The sequence below is a fragment of the Peromyscus maniculatus genome, chromosome 21 (assembly GCF_049852395.1).
Source record: "Peromyscus maniculatus bairdii isolate BWxNUB_F1_BW_parent chromosome 21, HU_Pman_BW_mat_3.1, whole genome shotgun sequence".
In the NCBI taxonomy this organism is placed as follows: Eukaryota; Metazoa; Chordata; class Mammalia; order Rodentia; family Cricetidae; genus Peromyscus; species Peromyscus maniculatus.
In genome coordinates, this window is record NC_134872.1 from 30,306,796 (window position 1) to 30,330,793 (window position 23,998).

Sequence of the window (23,998 nt, forward strand, 5' to 3'; positions counted from 1 at the left end):
TGTGTGTATGTATATGTACAAACCACACATGTACATGCATGTTGCTCTTTAAAGAGATTTTGGGAGGGGTGCATGGGATAAGCCGAGGCACAAGGGGAAAGGGAGTTGGCAGGAAAGATTTAGATTCAATCTTCATGTGAGAAGTTTTCAAAAACCACATGAGGACAACATCCCTTAAAGGACCTAGTTCAGGTTGGGCAGGGATGCTGAGGAAATGTAAAAACTGCATCTGGGAATTTGAGGACTAGTTCCACAAGTGATTGACCGTGTTTTCCCAAAGTACAAGAAATCACACGAATGGAATAACTTATGGAAGTTGCTACAACTGAGAAATAGAAATTTCTGGATTAAAATGACCCATCACAAAAGCAGTACAAGGAATGGGGAAATCGGTGAGGAAAAGAATGGATTGGTTTGGTAATGTTTTGTATTGTTTTAATTTTAGGCTATTGATGACAAGTATAGACGCGACAAACTATGGCTAGTTGATGATGCAACTTTTGAGTTTACAAAGTAAAGGTTTTAACATAGACCTAAGCACTGGCATTAAGGGTGTGTGTGTGTGTGTGTGTGTGTGTGTGTGTGTGTGTGTGTGTGTGTGGTGTTCCTAGGAAATGCCAGCATGCACTCAAGACATGGATGCTGGATTCTTGTTTGGTTTTTCGAGACAAGGTTTCTCGCTCGGTAGACCAGGCTGCCTCGAACTCACAGAGATCCACCTGGCTCTGCCTCCCGAATGCTAGGATTAAAGGCATGCGACACCACTGTCCAGCTGGATACTGGATTAAGAGAGCCTGGCTTTCTGTTTCAGACCATTAGTTGTTTGAAGATAGGAATTTCTGAGGGTCTGTTCCATTTAGGTGTGACCACAAGTCAACTGTGCTTGCTCCAATATGGACCGATGACCCTTTCATGCAGGAGAGACTAGAAACAGACCAAACCCCAACCCAACCTTTGGAAACTGTCTGTTTTCACAACTGAAAGGAGACCCTTGAAGGGAAGTGTGCAGACTAGCTGGGATGTCTCTGCATAAAAGGCACAGAACAAGCAAAGACTTCTGCTCTAACCCTGCTCTCACAGGACTCCCATCTGCAGTCCAGGTGAGCGCCAAATCACTATAGGGCAGACCCCAGTCACATGACCTCAACTTGACCAATGAGGGAGTTCTGATAGGCTGCCCAATCTGATTGGCTCAGATTGGGTAGCCTATCAGAATCATGTTACCAATCGGATCACACAGCGCGAGGTAGGTGGCTAAGAGACAGTTGGTGCCAGTTATGTGATGTTGAAGGCAGAGCTTTCACTTTGAGGACACCAGTGGCAGAGGCAGTGTGCACAGATGGTGTATTAAGGCACAGATTTGGAAGAGGAGTTTCTGTTCTACTCAAGCAACACCAGGTACAGCCTGATTGGCTGCTGTCTGCTAAGACTGTTTTTCTTTCACAGGACCCACATTGTTCTCCTTATTGTCAAAACCACTTTGGGGTGAGGATAAGGCCACCAGACCTTGTTCCTACTGGGTGGCTAATCAGGAGCCCAAGCCTGGATTCGGAACCACCTAGGACTCTGTGCATCAATCACTCTTTAGTCTGAAGAGTCTGTGGTAGCTGAGGCTTCCAGGCTTCTTCCCAGGTCACTGTGAACCATACCGTGGAGGCCACTGTCCTATTCCATGTCCTCACTGGCCTGTCTTATGTTCCCTCAAATTTATCTTTTGAGACTGGTATGTCACATGTAAGGTCATCTTCATTTACAATTATTTTCTGGAAAAAAAACCCCACTAAATTTCATCTTGAAGCTATGGGCTATTTGCCTTGTATCCTCTTCACATGTCTTGTCAATTTTTATCTTAGAGTTGTCCTTATGTTCTTCAGTGATGAACTCATCTTGATCATGAACATGGCCTTGTATAAGTGTTGAACTTGCTGGAATGTTTCAAGTACTTTCACTAAGGATTATCACTTCTAGGTACACAAACTGCTGACATAATTTCTCTTTTATTTACATTAAGGGTGAATTTGTTCTATTAATTTTGCTGTTTGTGTGTTTGTCTGTGCCACAATGCAGACATGGAATTCAGGGGAAAACTTGTGGGAGCCAGCGCCCTTTTTCTGATGTGTGGGATAAAGGAGGAAGCTCGAGTAATCAGGTCTGGTTCCTGTAGGCTCCTGCAGGTTTTCTAGAACATGTTACAAAGCTTCTTTCCTTCTCCCTTATTGAATAGTTGGAGGGATATTAGTGTTAATTCTTTTTATAAGTTGGGTAGAATTCATACATGAATATATTCATACCAGTCTTTTATTTTTTGATATTTTGTCATTGAAAATATTTTTAATTTTTATTTTTCTTAAGAAAAAAAATTTCATTATTTTATACACCAAAGATCCCCGTCTTCCCTCCTCCTGCCTCCCAACTTCCCTCTCCCAACCTACGCCCCATTCCTCCCTATGAGAAGGTAAGGCCTCTAGGGGAGGCACATCCAGTAGAGGCAAGTCCAAACTTCTTTCTCTGCCACAAGGCTCCAAAAAGCCCACTCATGTACCAGGGATGGATTCCAGTTGTACCGCTAGAGGGTCCCCCAAGCAGATCAGGCTACACAACTGTCTTGCCATGCAGAGGCAGGTAAATGAATGGAACTAGAAAATATCATCCTGAGTGAGGTAACCCAGACTCAGAAGGACAAACATGGCATGTACTCACTCATAAGTGGATGCTAGATATGGATTGTAATCTGGTTATCCTTTGCTTTACAACTCCAGAGAAAGGTAGCTAACAAGGAAGACCCAAAGAGGGATGCATGGATTGCCCTGGGAAGAGGAAATAGATGAAATTTCCATGAGTAAAGTGGGCATGAGGGGAGGGTAATGGGAGGGTAGGAGATAGGGGATGAGAACATAGGGAACAGGATGGTTGAGCCAGAACAGGGATAGAGTGGGAAAGCAATGAAAATCTTTTACACAATACATTTTGATCATCTTCCTCTTAGTTCAATTCCTCCCAGACACTTCTTAACTCCCTTCCCATCTAGCATTATTGGCTATCTCTTTCTATTAAAATATAAATAAAACATAGAGCAAAAGAAAAATCAAAATAACCACTCAAGACCTATAAAATGCCCAAAGTAAGGGAAATGATCCCAGTAGTGTACCAGAATTCTATTGAGTTCATTTAGTGTTTGCCAATAATTCTAGGGCATCAGTCCTACCCAGAGGAGTGGTTAAGATACCCAGTGAGAATCCACTGGACAAAACTGATTTTTCCTTTGCCATTAGGAAACAATTGCAGGTGTCTACTTGGCTAGGGATGGAACCCTGTGTCAACTTCCTCTCTTCAGTGCTAGAACCCCCATCCGGCTTGAACCTTTGTATACTTGTGTGTATTGCTACTGTCTGAGTTTATGTGTTCATCAGTTCTGTTATATCTGAAACACACTGTTTCCTTGGAATTGTCTATTACCTCTGGCTCTTAGTATGTTCCTATCTCCTCCTCTGAATAGCTCCCTGAACCTTGAGGGAAGATTTTCATGAAGCCATCCCATTTAGGACTGAATATTACAAAGTCTCACACTCTCTCTGCATTGTTGTGAGTCTTTGTGTTAGTTCAATCTCCTGCAAGAAAGGGCGTCACTAGTGTGGGCTCTTTGAGACATATATATAAAATCAGTATATCATCCAGCCATTTTATCATTGTGTTTCTTGAGAAGAATAATAGTATCATGTTTGCCCATAGGGCTACAAACTCAGTTTCTTGGCCACTTGAGCAGTGTCAGGAATGGCTTCTATCTCCTGGATTAAGTCTCAAATCTAATCAGAAAGTGGTCGGTTACTGCCATTGTATTTGTGCCACTATTGTATCAGTCCATTTTGCAAATGGATCACTGTTGTCCTAGTGTTTGTAACTGGATGATAGTGATGATTATCTTTCTCCTTCAGTAGAATGCAGAGTACATTCTTGTATCATGAATGTCAGTCAGTGGAGGTGAAGCTTCTAGTTATGCACCAGTTCAACTTCTCCATGTTGGCTGTCATACATGGGTGTTGTCTTCAGCAATAGGGCATAACAATAAGGTTGCATATAAGCAATAGTCTTGGCAGGAGTTGTTAGCTTTGGGGGTTTCCATGGGGCCCTTTTCCAGCTATGCAGTGAGATAGAACCCAATCATATCACTCGACCAAAGCTATTTTCTTGAGTTTTTTTTCAATGAATATTGAACTGTGTTTCTCATTGTTAATCTAGTTAGGGTTTTATATGCTCTTTTCAGTTTTGCTAGTTTAAAAATATTTAGAAATTTGCTCATTTGCTGCAGTTTTATAATTCATACTATTATGGGATTTCAAAATACTTTCAAATGAAGCAACAGAGGAACCAGAGGGGTCAGGGACACCAGGGGAATACAGCCCACAAAATCAATTGACCAGGACTCATGGGGGCTCACAGAGATCAGAGAGCATTTGTAGGGGGTCTTACCTAGGTCCTTGGTATATCTGTTATGGCTGAGTACCTTGATGTTACTGTATGATTCTTAACAGTGGGAATGGGGGTGGTCACTGACTCTTTTGCCTAGTTCTGGGACCCTTTTCCTCCTACTGGGTTGCCTTGCCCAGGCTTGATATGATAGTATATGCCTGGTCTATAGTAGTATATTGTGCCCTATGGTTGATGTGCCTGGGAGGCCTGCCCTTTTCTGAGGGGAAATGGTGGGAGGGTAGATCTGGGGAAAGAAGAGGAAGAGTCTGGGGGAGGGGAGGGAGAAAACTACAGTCAAGGTGTAATATATGAGAAAATAAAAAGTTCGTTTTACTTAAAAAATAGCTAAAGGACTAGGAAACTTAATCAATTTGAATGTGCCAAGTGTTGACATTATTGACTCATAAATACCTCTTTGTTATATCTCTACATAGAGAGCAGAACAACCTTGGGACATTGACTTCATACTTATCATGTTAAGAAGCAACATCATACTTGTTACATCTGCCCTCAAGGAAACATTGCCAAATCTGAAAAAAAAGTAGAAGGAAACAATGTAAATGGAATAATCATATATGAAATTATCACAAATATTAAGATTAAATTAAAAACTTTAAAAATTATAAATAATTACAAATATACTTAAGAGTTATAATATATGATTAATATGATGGATTTCTGTGATATGCTTCATGATTTGAGTTTACATGAAAGCAAATGACTATTTAACTAATACAGAATGATATTCCACATTATTTAAAGAATGCTTTTCAGTATGGTGTTGATCAATATGATATCATCAGATTCACCAAATTATCTCAGAGTAAATTAAATAGTTTGTACAGAAAAAAATAGTTATTTTGATAACATAGACTGAGGATTACTTTAGAATCTGGTATTGGATTTTTTTTTTAAATTGCATTCCTTTCCCTCATCATAGGACAGCATCTGCTCAACTGTACAGCAAGATTCTTTCTAGTCCCTCTGATATAGTTATTTCTTCAGGAATGTTGATTCTCTGTTGCTATTTGTAGTCTACACTTTCAGTAGGAAAATGTCTCAAGTATTCAAGTTAGATGATTTCCATTGTTTCAGTTATTGAGAACTCAGTGGTGAACAAGGAAGCAAAATGTATTCCCAAGACTGCATATGAAATGGTTTGGTTTGTATAAACTTATTAACACATTTTATCTTCAAAAATGTTGACAGGATATCAAAATAAAACACCTTGTTAGTTGCCAAAAAAACAAAACAAAACAAAACCCAAAACCACTCCTGTGTGATTCTTGTGATTCCAGCCATTTTTGCTGTAACAGCACCAGAGTTTGGCTGTAGATTTACACAGGTCTTCTCCTATTTGATCACTTTTGGTAAGGTCTTACTTTTCAATAATCTAGTTTTTATGCCTTTGATATATTCATTATTGTCCATTTTCTTAGGTTCTATTCTTATCTTCAGAATGTTTGCCAGGTACTTTTTTGGGGTTTATTTTATTTTTATTTTTCTGTACCCACAAGGTCAATGTAAGGTTGCTTCACATCCATGACACTTCTTCATGTAGAAATTGAAAGCCATAAACTCTTCCCCTGGACCTACTTCTCATTGTTTTAATTTGGTTTTGTCCAGTTGGTGTTGACATGGAAATTATCAAGAGACATAATAGCAAGACCAGAGAGGAGGTGTCAATGCAGCTGGACCTGAAATCCAGTGCCTCTGAAGAGGAGAGCCTTACAGATCATTACATCATACTCAGGACCCTTGGCAAAGGGACATTTGCAGAGGGAAAGCTGGTCTGCAACCTCCACACAGAGGTGCAGGTTGCCATCAAGATTCTGGAAAATGGAGAGAATAATGACCACAACAACAAAACTGAAATTGACATTGTGAAGACGCTGGACCACCCAAACATCATCAAGGTGTTCCACATCACCAATACCGAAGAACACACCTATATGGTGATGGAGCATGCTTCTCGGGGAGATCTGGTGAGCCATGTTGAGAAAGTGGGCTGTCTGCAGGAGGGGCAGATAGGTCCAGCACATCTTCACTTAGATTGTGTGTGCAGATCTTCCCTTCAGGCAATATCCAAGAACAACTTTGAAGCTGTCCCTCCCAAAGGTATAACTGTACCTTCTGCCAGTAGTCTTTCTCAAGGCTGGAAAAGGGTTAAGAAGAGAATTGGGAACTGGGTGAGACTCCTGTGCTGCTGCCTGCCAGCCTCATGAAGACACCATGTTTCTGAGAAGGAAGTGGCACCACTGGAAGTGGAGAGCAGTGCAGCTACACTCATGCAGCGACATGGGGTGCCCAGGATGCCCTTCTGTGTTTCTTAATCCAAATATTTTCTAATGTGCATTGCAACCAACACAGGATAATTATAGGTATGCAGATTAGCAAATCTGATTTCCAAAGGAACAGTCCCACAGCACCACCACCATTAACAGGAAATGGTTTAGCTGAAGGTGGACAGCAGAGCATGAGAAGCAGAGGTTGCAGAGGCAGCCAGAATGAGTTGGCTAAAAAAAGAAATAGAGGGGAATGAAGGTTTAGGGGGAAGAAATCTCCAAAGCTATGGTAGAGTAAGAGGGAGGAGCCACTTGAAAATAGATGGCCAGGAAGGATATAAGAGTCAAGATTACATACTATTTTTTTCAAAGTTCTTAAGACTGAGCCTTCCATATGTCATGATCTTTTTGAGTGATAATCCTCTATGCAGGTTGAGACTGGCTAAATGCTCCACTTTGGAAGGTGGGTTTTGCTGGCCTGTCCTGGAGCACAGTGGGCACATGACTTAGGCAGCAGTCTTAGAACCACTTTTTATTCAGAGCCAACATCAGGGGTCAGCCCTAGACAGAGCCTTGTTGACCCCAGAGTTGGGGTATTTAGCCAGGCTGTCTGCTTGGGTGTCCTACTGTGAAAACTGTCTTTGGTGGTGTTTTAGACAACCTTCAGACAGGTCACTACTCTCTTTAATGAAGAGGGGACACTCCGAAGGGACTGATAGCCAGGTTTCATTGTAGGCCTCACATGGCTGAAGGTATCATTGAGACCACTAAGTTTAATCCAGTTGTATGAGAGAGGTTTCTGTGATCTGGTTTAGCCTTGACACTTGTATACAGACAAATAAGCATGATGCTGCCACAGCCAGCCTTTTCAATCCCAAGGAAAGTGGACATTGAGTTCATGATGCATAGAAACAAAGATAAAGTCAGACATCAGAGACATGGATTCAGAGGGATCTTGGGATAACTTGGGGCAAGTGTCACATCTCTCCCGTCTGACCCTCTGTCCCCAAACCATACAGAGGAACAGTTTATGGAGAAGGTATCTTCTTACACCTGTATAGGAGGACTGGCATTCTCACATTGGCCAGCTACTTAGTCTGTAATGGACTGAAGAATGTGAGCAGGATGATGTACACAGCCTTGCAAGGAAAACCAGCTCAGAGGCTGAGCTTCTTATGTGGCCATAGGTGCTCTACATCGCTGGGATGTTTCAGTCCTTATGCACTTTCCTGAAGCTAAGGCCCGGGGAGGGAGACTTGGGTGCTGTAGGCAGGTCATTGAATCCCAGGACAGACAGTTCAGGAGAATCACTAGCTCCAGACCCAGGTGATAGTCCCTTAAGGTAAATCGCAGTATAAATAGATGGGAGGTTTATATCTCTTTATCCTGACATTTGCCTTGGGTCCTGTTGGGACTTTGGGTGTCCCTGACACTAGAGTCTTGTTGCTGCCTTTGGCCTTCTACAGTTAAAGGCCAGGCAACCACACCCAGCACCTCTCCCCATCACTGTCTGTCTGCTGGATGGAGCAAGATCAGGTGCCAGCAGTACCAGTTCTTTGTAGCAGGACATCCACACACATCATCCCAAATCTGTCCACAGGTCTCCCCCTCACAGAGGACAAAGGTGAGTCCTTTAGATGCTCTTCTGGAGATAGCATGTTTCATGGGACACTGTTTAAATTCCACCAAGTGACCCAGTGACCAAGCCATGATGACCAATTTGGTACAGCTGAATCACTTGGAGTCTCACAGGTCAACTCCAGAACTCTAATTTGCCATCTTTTCTCTTTTAATATCTGCAGGTTCTTTGGACATGTTCTATCACGGAAGCCTATTTTCACCAAGTATGTATCCTGTCTGGTGTAGACAAGTGTAACTGAGATGGGGTGCAGGAAGCAGAGTGCCTGTGTTTAGACATGATGCTGGAGAACTGCTTTTCCTTCTCTGTTCCCAGACCTTCCTTCCTGCAAAGTAGCAGGGCAGCCATGAGAAGTCATTCTCTGCAGACAGAGGTCCCTAAGGACACACATTGGAAGACAATGGGCATTATTATACCTGCCTCATTAGTCCCTAAATTCCACTAAAAGTAAACCTGCCATTATCTGCCAAGTTAACAGATCTTGTGCTTGGGCAATGGTGAACTCTCAGCCATCTTCTTCAATCTATAATATTTCTTCTCTTGTAGGTGCCTGGCCACATTCTGAAACTTGTACCCAGGGAATTCTTGACATGAATGAGGACACACACACTCAGCACTAGTGCCAGTGATGGAGGAGAACATTCCAGCCTCCCATTTGACTAGAGAACAAGCAGATCAATTCCTGAGCTCTAGAGGAGCTCAGAGGCTCCACAAAGCTTCAGGAGGGCATGCTGTGGGGGGGGGGCAGTGAAATGGTTTCTGTTCCAGCATCTAAGCACAGACCACCCCACAACCAATTCTAAGCAAGATCTAGAGACACCAGGAGGATACTCCAGAAAGTCTCCAGTGTGGATGGGTTCTTGTTGAATCCCCATCCCAAAATGATGCTGTGTGTATTTTGACAGTTCAGAAAGATCACCTATGCCTCTGTCTTCACAGATGACCTAGGAAACCTGCCTGCATAGATAAAAAGGAGTGTCCCAGGAGAGCCTTGGGAAGCAAATGTGCAAATGTCTCTGCATGGCCTCTAGACTGGATTGCCTGAAAAGGGAAGTATCCAGGGACCCTATTTCCAAGGCCACTAACAACATGAAGGTGGTACACTTGAGGTCATCCACTTGTACTGTATTTCACTGGTGTTGGATAGAGACAATGTACAAACCATCAAATACTGAAATGCTGAAGTAGAGTTCCACCAGAATTTATCCTAACTGACATTCAGAACACTTTGGGATGGCTGAGAAAAATCCAAAGGAATATAAACTCTAGGACACCCCTGTTCCTCAGCAGCAGTCACTATTGTTAGGGTGACAGATCTTTTCATATATAGACTCAGCAAAATGCCAATCTGATGCTCAAACACAAAATGTAACACCCAGTGGGGTCTAATCCTAGAAGAGCCAGCAGAGGGCAGAAGAGATTCCTCCAGACCTTGCACCTCTGCTCCCAGCACTTCCCACAAAGCCTCAGAGATCCAGAAAGTGCAGCAGGGAAGGAACAGAAGCTGGACACATGGATTCCAACACAACTCCAGCAACAGACCCACCTACACTGTCAGTGACACCTGGGGAAACCAAGGCAGTGGAAATGGTCTGTCTTTAAAGGGCTGCAGGACAACTATGTAAAAGCAAACCATAGTGAAACCATTAGAAAACTGAACACAGTCTCAAATAAGTAAGGCCTGAAGAGGGGACAGCCCCTGATACTGATATGACTCTATGTGGGAGCATCAGGGAGATGCTTTGCAGTGTCTTATGAACACAGCATTGTATGTTGGGTAGCCATTGATGTCCAATAGAACCTGACCCATAGCACTCTATGTAGAATGTCAGGACAGTGTCCAGCAGTGTCTGAACAACAGCAGTATAGGTGGAGCAGAGGTGATGATACTGATGCTGTAAGGAATAGTGTGTGTCTGTGTCTCGGTGCGTCTGTGTATGTATGTGTGTTTTTGTGTTTGGTTTAGAGAGTACACACTGCCTTCAACTGCAGTGAATGTGAAGCTAAGTTCTGGTGTCTGTTTCATTGCACTGTGTTTTGCATGACACAGTGAATATAGGGTTCATTAGCTCTCCTCTTCAAGGGGAAAGAGGAGCTAATTGGACTGGCAGCAATTATATTTAACCAAGGATTCTCATCTTGTAGTTGAGTGTCCCCAAACTCAATTGGTATTTCAGAATATTGATTGTTGCAGTTAGTTTATTATTTGGTGCCTGGATGCTAAACAAGGCATCACCTTCAGGCTGGAGTATCTATGGATCATGGTGTAGTTTCTGCATCTGTTGCCTTTCTTCCACATCCTCTTCCTGAAATTGACTCTTTAGCTTCTATACCGACGGGAAACAGTATCTCACTAGCTCTCTTCTTGAAGGGGAGTGGGAGGCTGAGAGGACCTGCACAGAGCATATTTAACCAGGGAGTCTCATTGTGCTGATGGCTGTCCCAGATGCTCAGTTGGTATTTAAGAATATTGATTGTGGCTGTTAGTTTATTATTTGGTGCTTGGGTGATGAACAGGGCATCACACTCATGCAGGTGCATTTGTGGAGCATGGTGAATCTTCTTTGACATTCTGTCTCATTCTTCCAAACTCTCTTCCTGAGAGTGACTCTTCCTGATATCTATACTGATTGAGAAAGCTGGTTGACTAGCTCTCTTCTTTAGGGGACAGGGAATCTAAGAGGTCCTGCGTGGATCATAATTAAACAGGTTGTATTATCTTGATGATGCCTAATCCCCAGTGCTCAGTTGGTATTTCAGAATATTGATTGTAGCTGTTAGTTTATTATTTGGCGCTTAGGTGCAGTACAGGGCATCACATCCATGCAGAAATATCTGTCGATGATGGTGTATTTTCTGCATCCCTTACCTCTTTCTTACACACCCTTGTCCTGAAACTGACTCTTTCCAGTTTCTATTTTGGGATTAGAAATGCTGATTCACTAGCTCCCTTCTATAAGGGGGAAGGGAGGCTAAGAAGGCCAACAGGGATCATATTTAACCAGGGCTTATCTTGTTGATGTCTCTCACCAAAATCGATATTTCACAATATTGAATGTTGCTGTTATGTTATTTAGTTTCCTGTGTGTTAGGAATGACACAATCTCTTCACAGGTAGAGCCGATGATAGACTTAGTCTCTAATACCCTGGGAAGGATTTCCTTAGCGACCGGCAATACATGTTCTTGAATATAGCCCAACATAGCTTCTTCTACAACCTGATATATTGTTTGTGCCAAAAGGGAATCCTGAGTAATTGTGCAATGATAATGTGACAGGGTTTTGACAAATGGTAGGAAAAGGGGCAGATTTTTGTGGTGATTATCCTGTGCATATCATCAAGTGTGTTTTCTATATTTGGAAAGTGCCCAATTACCAGGTCCTATAGGACAATGCCCAGGCTCAACATATTACCTGCCAGTTCATTATAAGGTTTCCTTGCCAAGATCTGATACCCATGATGGCAAGGATCCACAGACCTCCTCCAACATCTTACCCTCTGCAAGCTGAGTTGCTATATCAAACTTACACAGCTTGGCCTTGTCAGCTCCGTCCAGAAGGATGTTTTATAATTGAAGATTCTGATGAGCAATGTGTCTTTGGTGGAGAAAGTGCACCACTGACATGATCTGTTGGAATATTGGTCTAGTGGTCTTGTCTACTAGATAGTCTGTCTCCATGAGGAACCTCTCAGGATCTTTTCCTTCAGCATACTCCATGACCACTTGAGTCATTGTCAGTGTGTCAATGACATGAAAAAAATCAGCTGTGTTACTGTGTTCCAAAGATTGAAGGATGTTTACTTCAGAGCTGATGTGAGCTGGAGCATTGTGGTATTTCTCAAGGATCTTGACAGGCAGGAGTATCTATAGAACATGGTGTAGCTTCTGCACTGTGTGCCTCTTTCTTCCACATCCTCTTCCTGAAATTGACTCTTATAGCTTCTATACTGATGGGAAACACTGTTTCAAAGCTCTCTTCTTCAAGGGCAGTGGGAGGCTGAGTGGAGCTGCAAAGAGCATATTTATTTAACTAGGGAGTATCCTTGTCCTGATGGCTGTCCCAGATGCTCAGTTGGTATTTAAGAATATTGATTGTGGCTGTTAGTTTATTATTTGGTGCCTGGGAGCTGAACAGGGCATATACATGAAGGACTATCATTGGATCATGATGAGGCTTCTGCAACCCTTGCCTCTTTCTTACACATACTCTTCCAGAAACTGACTCTTCCCAGCTTCGATAATGATTGAAAAAGCTGGTTCACCAGCTCACTTCTTTAAGAGGAGAGGGAGGCCGAGAATACCTGCTTAGATCACATTGAACCAGAGCATCTCATCTTGCTGATGGCTCTCTCCAATGCATGCTGGATATTTCAGAATATTGATTGTTTCTTTTTTTTTTTCTTTTTTTTTTTTTTTGGTTTTTTTATTATTATTATTATTATTATTTTACAACACCATTCAGTTCAACATAATAGCCACAGAATCCCCTGTTCTCCCCCTCTCGCCCACCCCTCCCCCCAGCCCACCCCCCATTCCCACCTCCTCCAGATCAAGGTCTCCCCCGAGGACCGGGGTTGACCTGGTAGACTCAGTCCAGGCAGGTCCATTCCCCCCTCCCAGACCGAGCCAAGTGTCCCTGCATAAGTCCCAGGATTCAAACAGCCAACTCATGCAACGAGCCCAGGACCTGGCACCAATGCACAGCTGCCTCCCAAACAGATCAAGCCAACTGACTGTCTCACCCGTTCAGGTGGCCTGATCCAGTTGGGGGCCCCTCAGCCTTTGGTTCATAGATCCTGTGCTTCCATTCATTTGGTTATTTGTCCCGGTGCTTTATCCAACCTTGGCTTCAACAATTCTCGCTCATATAAATCCTCTTCTTACTCACTAATTAGACTCCCAGTGTTCCACCAGGGGCCCAGCCGTGGATGTCTGCCTTCAGATTCCTTAGTCCTTGGATGGGGTTTATGGCACCACTATTTGGGTGTCTGGCCATCCCATCACCAGAGTAGGTCAGTTCCTGCCGTCTCGCGACCATTGCCAGCAGTCTTTTGAGGGGGTATCTTTGTGGATCTCCGTGGGCCTCCCTAGCTCTCTGCTTCCTCCCCTTCTCACCTTCTCATGTGGTCTTCATTTACCATGGTCTCCTATTCCTTGTTCTCCCTCTCTTTTCTTGATCCAGCTAGGATCTCCCACTCTTTCCCTCGACTGTCGCCCTTCATTGTTCCCACTCATGACCAGGCTATTCATGTAGATCTTGTCCATTTCTCCGTGTCTTGTTTTGGGGTCCCGTTTTCCAGGTAGCCTCACTGGTGATGTGAGTAGCAGTCTAGTCATCCTTGTTCCACATCTAGCATCTTCCTATGAGTGAGTACATACCATATTTGTCTTTCTGAGTCTGGGTTACCTCACTCAGGATGATTTTTTCTAGATCCATCCATTTGCCTGCAAACCGTGTGATGTCGTTGTTTTTCTCTGCTGAGTAGTATTCCATTGTGTATATGTGCCACAATTTATTTATCCATTCTTCAGTTGAAGGGCATCTAGGTTGTTTCCAGGTTTTGGCTATTACAAACAATGCTGATATGAACATAGCTGAGCAAGTGCTCTTGTGGTATGATTGAGCATTTCTTGGGTATATGCCCAGGAGTGGTATAGCTGGATCTTGGGGGAGATTGATTCCCAATTTTCTAAGAAAGCGCCATATTGATTTCCAAAGTGGTTGTACAAGCTTGCATTCCCACCAGCAGTGGAGGAGAGTTCCCCTAGTTCCACATCCTCTCCAGCATAAAGTGTCTTCAGTGTTTTTGACAGAATATTGATTGTTTCTACTTATTATTTGGTGCCTGGGTGCTGAACAGGACATCACCTCTAGACAGGAGTATCTGTTGGGGATGGTGTAGCTTCCGGATCCCTTACCTCTTTCTTACACAACCTCATCTTGAAATGATTCTTCCTAGTTTCTTTATTAGGATTAGAAATGCTGGTGCAGCAGCTCTCTTCTTCAAGGGGAGAGGGAGGCCAAGAAGGCTTGTAGGGATCATACTTAAACAGGGTTTATCTTGCTGATGTCTATCCCCAGGCTCAATTTCACAATATTGATTGTTGTTGTATGTTTTTTAGTTGCCCGTGTGTTAGGAATGACACAATCTCTCCACAGGTAGAGCCGATGATGTACTTAGTCTCTAAGACCCTGGGAAGGATTTTCTTAAAGACAGGGAATACATGATTTTGAATGTGGCCCAGCATAGCTTCTTCCACAACCTGACATATTGATAGCTTGTGCCAAAAGGGAATCCTGAGTAATTGTGTAATGATAATGTGACAGGGTTTTGACAAATGGTAGGGAAAGGGGCAGATTATTGTGGTGATTATCCTGTGCATATCATCAAGTGTGTTTTCTGCATTTCTAAGTGCCCAATTACCAGGTCATACAGGAAAATGCCCAGGCTCAATATATCACCTGCCAGTCCATTATAGGATTTCCTTGTCAAAATCTCTGGTGCCCAATAGAGCAAGGAGCCAGAGACTTCCAACATCTTACCCTCTGCAAGCTGTGTTGCCTTACCAAAATCACATAGCTTGGCCATGCCAACTCCATCCAGAATATTCTCTAATTTAATATGACAATGTTCAATGTGTCTTTGGTTGAGAAAGTGCACTGCTAACATTACCTGTTGGAATATTGATCTAGTGGTCTTGTCCACTAGATAGTCTATCTCCCTGAGGAACATCTCTGGATCTTTTCCTGCAACATACTCCATGACCACATAAGTTGTCAGTGTGTCAATGACATGAAAAGATGAACTGTGTTACTGTGTTCTAAAGATTGAAGGATGTTTACTTCAGAGCTGATGTGAGCCAGACCATTGTGGTTTTTCTGAAGGTTTTTGACAGGCAGGAGTATCTATAGAACATGGTGTAGCTTCTGCATTGTGTGCCTCTTTATCCTACATTCTCTTTCTGAAATTGACTCTTTAGAGCTTCTATACTGATGGTAAACACTGTCTCACTAGCTCTCTTCAAGGAGAATGGGAGGCTGGGAGGACCTGCAGAGAGCATATTTAAACAGGGAGTCTCATTGTGCTGATGGCTGTGCCAGATGCTCAGTTGGTATTTCAGAATATTGAATGTGGCTGTTATTTCATTATTTGGTACCTGGGTGTTGAACGTGGCATCTCATCCATGCAGGTGTATTTGTGGAGCATGGTGAGACTTCTTCAACATCTGTTTCTTCCACACCTTCTTCCCGAAAGAGATTCTTTCCAGCTTCTATACTGATTTCAAAAGCTGGTTCACTAGCTCTCTTCGTTAGGGGACAGGGAGGCTAAGAGGACCTGCAGGGATCATAATCAACCAGGGTGTATAATCTTGCTGATGGCTGTTCCCAGTTCTCAGTTGGTATTTCAGAATATTGATTATGGCTCTTAGTTTATTATTTGGTGCCTGGGTGCTGAACAGGGCATCACATCCATGCAGGACTATCTGTGGAGCATGGTGTAGCTTCTGTTTCTCTTGCCTCATTCTTACCACCCTCTTCCCAAAACTGACTCTTCCCAGCTTCTTTACTGATGGAAAAAGCTGGTTTACTTACTCTCTTCTTTTAGAGGAGAGGGAGGTTAAGAAGATCTGTTTGGATCACAATTAACCAGGGCATCTAAACTTGTTGATGGCTCTCCCCAATGCACAATAGATATTTCAGAATATTGATTGTTGCTGTTTTTTATTTGGTGCCTGGGTGCTGAGCAGGAAATCACCTCTAGACAGGAGTGTCCGTTGAGGATGGTGTAGCTTCTGGATCCCTTGCCTCTTTCTTACACACCTGCTTCCTGAAACTGACTCTTCCCAGCTTCTATACTGGGATCTAAAATGCTGGATCACTAGCTCTCTTGAAGGGGAGAGGGATGATAAGAAGAACTTCAGGGATCATATTTAACCAGGGCTTATCTTGCTGATGTCTATTCCCATGCTCAGTTCACAATACTGATTGTTGCTGTTATGTTTTTAGTTGACTGTGTGTTAGGAATGACACAATCTCTTTATAGGTAGAGCCAATGATGCACATAATCTCTACGACCATGTGAAGGATTTTCTTAGCAACAGGCAATACTTGCTTCTTGAATGTGGCCCAGCATATCTTCTTCCACAACCTGATGTATTGATAGCTTGAGCCAAAAGGGTATCCTGAGTAATTGTGCAATGATAATGTGACAGGGTTTTGACAAATGGTAGGGAAAGGGGCATATTTTTGTGGTGATTATCCTGTGCATATCATCAAGTGTGTTTTCTATATTTGGAAAGTGTCCAGTAACCAGGTCATATAGGACAATGCCCAGGCTCAACATTATGACCTGCCAGTTCATTATAGGGTTTCCTTGCCAAGATCTGGTACCCAATATGGCAAGGATCCACAGACCTCCTCCAATATCTTACCCTCTGCAAGCTGAGTTGACATACCAAAATCACACAGCTTGGCTTTGTCAGTTCCATCCAGAAGGATATTCTCTAATTTAATATGATGTGCAATGTGTCTTTGGTGGAGAAATTGCACTGCTAACATGACTTGTTGGAATATTGGTTTAGTGATCTGCTCCACTAGATAGTCTATCTCCCTGAGGAACATCTCCATATCTTTATCTGCAACATACTCCATGACTGCATGTCATTGTCAGTGTGTCAATGACATGAAAAAAATCAGCTGTGTTACTGTGTTCCATAGATTGAAGGATGTTTACTTCAGAGCTGATGTGAGCCAGAACATTGTGTTTCTGAAGGATCTTGACAGGCAGGAGTATCTGCAGAAGATGGTGTCGCTTCTGCATTGTGTGTCTCTTTCTTCCACATTCTGCTCCTGAAATTGACTCTTTACAGCTTCTATACTGATCGGAGCACTGTTTCAATAGCTCTGTTCTTCAAGGGGGAGCAGGAGGCTGAGAGGACCTGCACAGAGCATATTTAACCAGGGGGTCTCATTGTGCTGATGGCTGTCCCCAATGCTCAGGTGGTAATTCCAGAATATTGATTGTGGCTGTTAGTTTATTATTTGGTGCCTGGGAGCCGAATAGGGCATCCCATTCATGCAGTAGTATCTGTGGATCATGATGAGGTTTCTGCATCCCTTGCTTCTTTCTTACACAATCTCTTCCAGAAACTGACTCTTCCCTGCTTCTGTACTGATTGGAAAAGCTGGTTCACTAGCTCTCTTCTTTAAGAGGAGGGGAGGCTAAGAATTCCTTCATGGATTATAATTAACCAGGGCATATCATCTTGCTGATGGCTGTCCCCAGTATTTACTGGCATTTCAGAATATTGATTTTGGTTGTTAGTATATTATCTGACTCCTGGGTACTGAACAGGGCATCACATTCAGGAATGAGTATCTGTGCATCATGTGCTTCTCCATTCCTTGCCTCATTCTAAACACCCTCATCCTGAAACTGACACTTCCCAGCTTGCATAATGATGGAATAACCTGGTTCCCTAGGTCTCTTTTTAGGAGGAGAGGGAGACTAAGACCTGCTTGCATCACTTTTTACCAGAGCATCTCATCTTGCTGATGGCTCTCCCTAAGGCACAATAGATAATTCAGAATATTGATTGTTGCTGTTTATTATTTGGTGCCTGGGTGCTGAACAGGACATCACCTCTAGACAGAAATATCTGTCGAGGATGGTTGTAGCTTCTGTATCCCTTGCCTCTTTCTACATAACCTCTTCCTGTAACTGATTTTTCCCAGCTTCTATACTTGAATCAGAAATGCTGGATCACTAGCTCTCTTGAAGGGGAGAGGGATGATAAGAAGAACTTCAGGGATCATATTTAACCAGGGCTTATCTTGCTGATGTCTATTCCCATGCTCAGTTCACAATACTGATTGTTGCTGTTATGTTTTTAGTTGACTGTGTGTTAGGAATGACACAATCTCTTTATAGGTAGAGCCAATGATGCACATAATCTCTACGACCATGTGAAGGATTTTCTTAGCAACAGGCAATACTTGCTTCTTGAATGTGGCCCAGCATATCTTCTTCCACAACCTGATGTATTGATAGCTTGAGCCAAAAGGGTATCCTGAGTAATTGTGCAATGATAATGTGACAGGGTTTTGACAAATGGTAGGGAAAGGGGCATATTTTTGTGGTGATTATCCTGTGCATATCATCAAGTGTGTTTTCTATATTTGGAAAGTGTCCAGTAACCAGGTCATATAGGACAATGCCCAGGCTCAACATATGACCTGCCAGTTCATTATAGGGTTTCCTTGCCAAGATCTGGTACCCAATATGGCAAGGATCCACAGACCTCCTCCAATATCTTACCCTCTGCAAGCTGAGTTGACATACCAAAATCACACAGCTTGGCTTTGTCAGTTCCATCCAGAAGGATATTCTCTAATTTAATATGATGTGCAATGTGTCTTTGGTGGAGAAAGTGCATTGATAACATGACCTGTTGGAATATTGGTCTAGTGGTCTCCTCCACTAGATATTCTATCTCCCCGAGGAACATCTCTGGTTCTTTTCCTGCAATGTATTCCATGACCACATAAGTCATTGTCAGTGTGTCAATGACAACTATGTTACTGTGTTCCAAAGATTGAAGGATGTTTACTTCAGAGCTGATGTAAGCCAGACCATTGTGGTGTTTCCCAAGGATCTTTCCTGGCAAGTGTATCTGTGGACTGTGGTGTAGCTTCTGCATCTCTTGCCTCTTTCTTCCACATCCTCTTCCTGAAATTGACTCCTTACAGCTTCTTTACTGATCAGAAACACTATCTCACTAGCTCTCTCCTTCAAGGGGAATGGGAGGCTGAGAGGACCTGCAGAGAGCATATTTAAACAGGGAGTCTCATTGTGCTGATGGCTGTCCCAGTTCTCAGTTGGTATTTCAGAATATTGATTGTGGCTTTTAGTTTATTATTTGGCACCTGGGTGCTGAACAGGGCATCACATCCATGAAGGTGTATTTGTGGAGCATGCTGAAACTTCGACATCCTGTGCATCTTTCTTCCACACCCTCTTTCTGAAAGGGACTCTTCCTAGCTTCTATACTGACTGAAAAAGCTTGTTGACCAGCCCTCTTCTTTAGGGGACAGGGAGGCTAAGAAATTCTGCATGGATCATAATTAACCAGGGTATACCATCTTGTTGATGGCTCTCCCCAATTCTCAATTGGTATTTTTGAATATTAATTGTGGCTGTTAGTTTATTTCGTGCCTGGGTGCTGAACAGGGCATCACATCCATGCATGAGTATCTGTGGAGCATGGTGTAGCTCCTGCCCTCTCTTGCCTGTTTCTTACACATTCTCTTTCTGAAAGTGTTCCTAGTTTCCATACCGATTAGAAATGCTGAATCATTAGCTCTCCTCTTCAAGGGGAGAGGGAGGCTAAGTAGGTCTGCAGGGATCATGTTTAACCAGGGCCTATCTTGCTGATGTTTATTCCAAGTCTCAATTGATGTTTCACAATATTGACTGTTGCTGTTATGTTTTTTAGTTGCCTGTGTTTTAGGAATGACACAATCTCTTCTTAAGTAGAGCTGATGATGCACATAGTCTCTTCGACCCTGTGAAGGATTTTCTTAGTGGCAGGCAATACATGTTCTTGAGTGTGGGTCAGCCATGGTCTTTCCACAATCTGATATATTGTTTGCCTGTACCAGATGGGCGCTCTGAGTAATTGATCAATGATAACGTGACAGGGTTTTGAGAAATGGTAGGGAATGAGGTACACCGTCGTGGTGATCCTGTGCATACCATCACTGGTGGTTTCTACATATGGCAATTCCCCAGTGACCAGGACATATAGGATGATGCCCAAGCTACACATATCACCTGCTAGTTCATCATAAGGTTTCCTTGCTAGTGTCTTTGAGGCCCAATAGAGCAAGGAGCCACAGACCTCTTCCAACTTCTGCCACTGTGCAAGCTTGAGTGGCTTATACCCAAATTACAAAGCTTGATGTTGCCTGCTCCATCAGGAAGGATATTCTCCAATTTAAGATCACAATTTACAATGTGTCTTTGGTGGAGAAAGTGCACCACTGACATGACCTGTTGGAATATTGGTCTAGTGGTCTCCTCCTTTAGATAGCCCTCCTCCCTGAGGAAAACCTCCATATCTTTTTCTGTAACATACTCCATGACTACATAGTCATTGTCAGTATGTCAATGATGTGAAAATATGAACAATGTTACTGTGTTCCAAAGATTGAAGGATTTTTACATCAGAATTGATGTTAGCCAGAGCATTGTTGTTTCTCATGGATCTTGACAGCCACTTGAGCATGTGTGGAAAGGTGGCAGGCAAGCATCACCTTTCTTAATGCACCTCAAGTTTGATTTAAGATCCTGACATCCTTTTCAAGGCTGTCCTTTTACCATGGATTGAACAAGATGTTCAGCTCAATTTTATCCACTGTAATTTGTGGGAAATTTCAGGACACACAAAGCTAGAAAAAAATAATTTTAGGATCATTATGACTTGAAATCTGAGATATTCCAAACAGCCTAATGATGCCTTTAAGGTCCTAGAAATACAAGAAAAATCCAGAGGATAATTTACATAAAGAAACGGGATCAGAGTGTAGCATAGGTTCAGTTTCTGGGGAAAGAGACCATACTGAAGGCACAGTGACCACTGATCTGCTCGGCTGTACATAAATAAATAGCTACAGAAAATAGCTACAACTAGGGATATTATCATATAAAAGAAACATTCCACAACAGAAATACATTTTCTTCTGCTGTGGACTTCCACAAGAAGAGGGCTGAGCCTTTGTAAAAGAAAGTATTTGTCCCAGATAGGAAGTGGAGGAAGTGAAATAGAGCAGGACAGTTTAACCAAAATGCTGTATAGGCATGGATGTGAATATTATAATGAAATGGCTATGGGCAATGTAATGGAAAGGGGCCAGTCAAAGAAACAAACCCTGGCCAGAGACAAACAGGCTTCGGTCCTGAAACTGGAACCAAGGAAACATACCTTGACCCTGAGATTATATCCAGTTCTGACCCCAAATCCAGGGCCTAAAGGTTAAACCCCTTCAGCAATGTGGCAGGGTATAAGATTAACTAAAAATCGGTAGCCCTCCTATATACAAATGATAAATGGGCTGAGAAAGAAATCAGAGAAACATCACCCTTTACTATAGCCACAAACAATATACAATACCTTGAATTGTATGATAAGAACTTTAAGTCTCTGAAGAAAGAAATTGAAGATATCAGAAAATGGAAAGATCTCCCATGCTCATGAATAGGTAGGATTAACATAGTAAAAATGGCAATCTTACCAAAAACAATATATAGATTCAATGAAATCCCTGTCAAAATCCCAACACAATTCTTCACAGACCTGAAAAGAACAATTCTCAACTTCATATGGAAAAACAAAAATCCCAGGATAGCTAAAATGAGGCATCATGATCCCTGACCTCAAGCTCTACTATAGAGCTATAGTCATACAAACAGCTGGGTACTGGCATAAAGACATGTGGACCAACTGAATCAAATTGAAGACCCTGACATTAATCTGCACACCTGTGAACACCTGATTTTTGACAAAGAAGCCAAAACTGTACTATGAAGAAAAAAGCATCTTCAACAAATGGTGCTGGCATAACTGGATGTCAACATGTAGAAGCTTGCAAATAGATCCATATCTGTTGCCATTCACAAAACTCAAGTCCAAGTGGATCAAAGACCTCAACATAAATCCGGTTTCACTGAACTTGACAGAAGAGAAAGTAGGAAGTATTCTTGAACATATTGGCACAGGAGACCACTTTTGAAATATAACAGGAGCACAGATACTGAGAGCAACAATTAATAAATGAGACTTTCTAAAACTGAGAAGCTTTTGTAGGGTAAAGTACATGGTTAATAAAATAAAAAGACAGCCTACAGAATGGGAAAAGATCTTCATCAACCCCACATCTGACAGAGGGCTGATCTCTAAAGGAATTCAAGAAACGAGACATAATACTGAACAATTGAAAAATGGGCTACAGAGGTGAACAGTGTATTCTCAATAGAAGAATCTCAAGTGGCCAAAAGACATTTAAGGAATTGCTCAACATCCTTAGTCATCAGGGAAATGCAAATCCAAATAAGTCTGATACACCAACTTACACCTGTCAGAATGGGTGTGATCAAAAACACTGGTGACAGTTTATGTTGGAGAGGATGCAGAGCAAGGGGAATACTCCTCCACTGTTGGTGGGAGTGCAAACTTGTACAGCCACTTTGGAAATCGGTATGGCAGTTTCTCAGAAAATTGGGAATCAATCTACCTCAAGACCCAGCTATACCACTCTTGGGCATATACCCAAGTAATGCTCAATCATACCACAAGGATACATGCTCAACTATTATGAAATTTGCAGGTAAATGGATGGAACTAGAAAATATCCTGAGTGAGTTAACCCACACTCAGAAGGACAAACGTGGTATGTACTCACTCATAAGTGGATAGTAGATGTACAGCAAAGGATAACCAGACTGTAATCCACAGCTCTAGGGAGGCTAGCTAGCAGGGAGGACCCTAGGAGGGACTCATGGATCACCCAGTGAAGGAGAAATAGATGAGATCTACTTGAGCAAATTGGGGGTGGGGGGTAATGGAGGGCAAGGGATAGGGGATGATAACATAGGGGATCAGGAGGTTCAAGCTGGAACAGGGACAGAGTGGGAGAGCAAGGAAATATCATGGTAAATGAAGACATCATGGGAATAGGGAGAAACAGAGTGCTAGGGAAATTCCTAGCAATCCACAAGGATGACCCCAGCTTAGACTACTGGCAATAGTTGAGACAGTGCCTAAACTGCCCTACTCCAGTATTTGGTGGGTAAATACACTAACTGTCATCATAGAGCCTTCATCCACTGACTGATGGAAGCAGATGCAGAGATTCACAACTGGGTGCCAGGCTGAGCTCCAGGAGTCAATGAGAGAGAGGAGGGATTCTGTGAGCAAGGGACATCAAGATCATGATGGGAAAATGTACAGAGACGGCCAGCCAAACTAGTGGAAATGCATGAACTGTGGACCAATAGCTGTGGAGCCCCCATGGTACTGAACTAGGCCCTCTGGATAGGCAAGACAGTTGTTTAGCTTGAATTTTTGGGAGCCCCCAGGCAATGGGGTCAGTATCCGTCCCTGGTGCACGAGCCAACTTTTGGAGCCCAGTGCCTGTGGTGGGACACCTTGAGCAGCTTTGGTGCAGGGAGGAGGGGCTTGTTCCTGCCTCAACTGAATGTACCAGGTTCTGCTGACTTCCTATTGGAGATTTTGCTTTGGAGAGATGGAAATTGTGAGTGGGTTGAAGGGGAAGGCTGGGGGGCAGGAGGAGAAAGGGGATCTGTAGTTGGTATGTAAAATGAATAGAAAATTTCTTAATAAAAAACATAGACCTTCAAATGAAAAGGGGGGGCAGTGAAAGAAACACACCCTAGCCCTGAGATCAGAGCTCCAAGGTTAAAAATAGGCATTGAAAGAAACACGCTTTGGCCATGAAATCAGAGCCAAAGAAACACAATCTGCCCCTGACCAACTCAGCACAAAAAAACCAATCAATCCCTGAGCAGGAAAACCAATTCCCACCC

General features: G+C 42.8%; 1 protein-coding gene and 1 long non-coding RNA gene across 6 annotated transcripts in view; one reads left to right on the forward strand and one right to left on the reverse strand.

The window, feature by feature from the left end:
- Window positions 1-23,998, reverse strand: part of LOC121824701 (uncharacterized) — a 71,433-nt gene that overhangs the window by 44,461 nt on the left and 2,974 nt on the right. For all 3 annotated transcript variants that reach the window (XR_013046676.1, XR_013046677.1, XR_013046678.1), the window contains exon 2: window positions 4,879-4,997. This is a non-coding gene — a long non-coding RNA (uncharacterized LOC121824701). The remainder of the gene's footprint in view (window positions 1-4,878; window positions 4,998-23,998) is intronic.
- On the forward strand, window positions 1,242-12,787 carry LOC121824700 (sperm motility kinase-like). Of its 3 annotated transcripts, none has more exons than XM_042265997.2 (4): window positions 1,242-1,398; window positions 6,094-6,452; window positions 8,555-8,596; window positions 8,938-12,787. In XM_042265997.2, exons 2-4 carry the CDS (start codon window positions 6,105-6,107, stop codon window positions 8,983-8,985), a joined length of 438 nt encoding a protein of 145 aa, XP_042121931.2. In that variant the 5' UTR covers window positions 1,242-1,398; window positions 6,094-6,104; the 3' UTR covers window positions 8,986-12,787. The 3 variants fall into 3 exon arrangements, with proteins under 3 accessions (XP_042121931.2, XP_076413358.1, XP_076413359.1); XM_076557243.1 differs by having other exon boundaries at window positions 9,331-12,787; XM_076557244.1 differs by lacking the exon at window positions 8,555-8,596.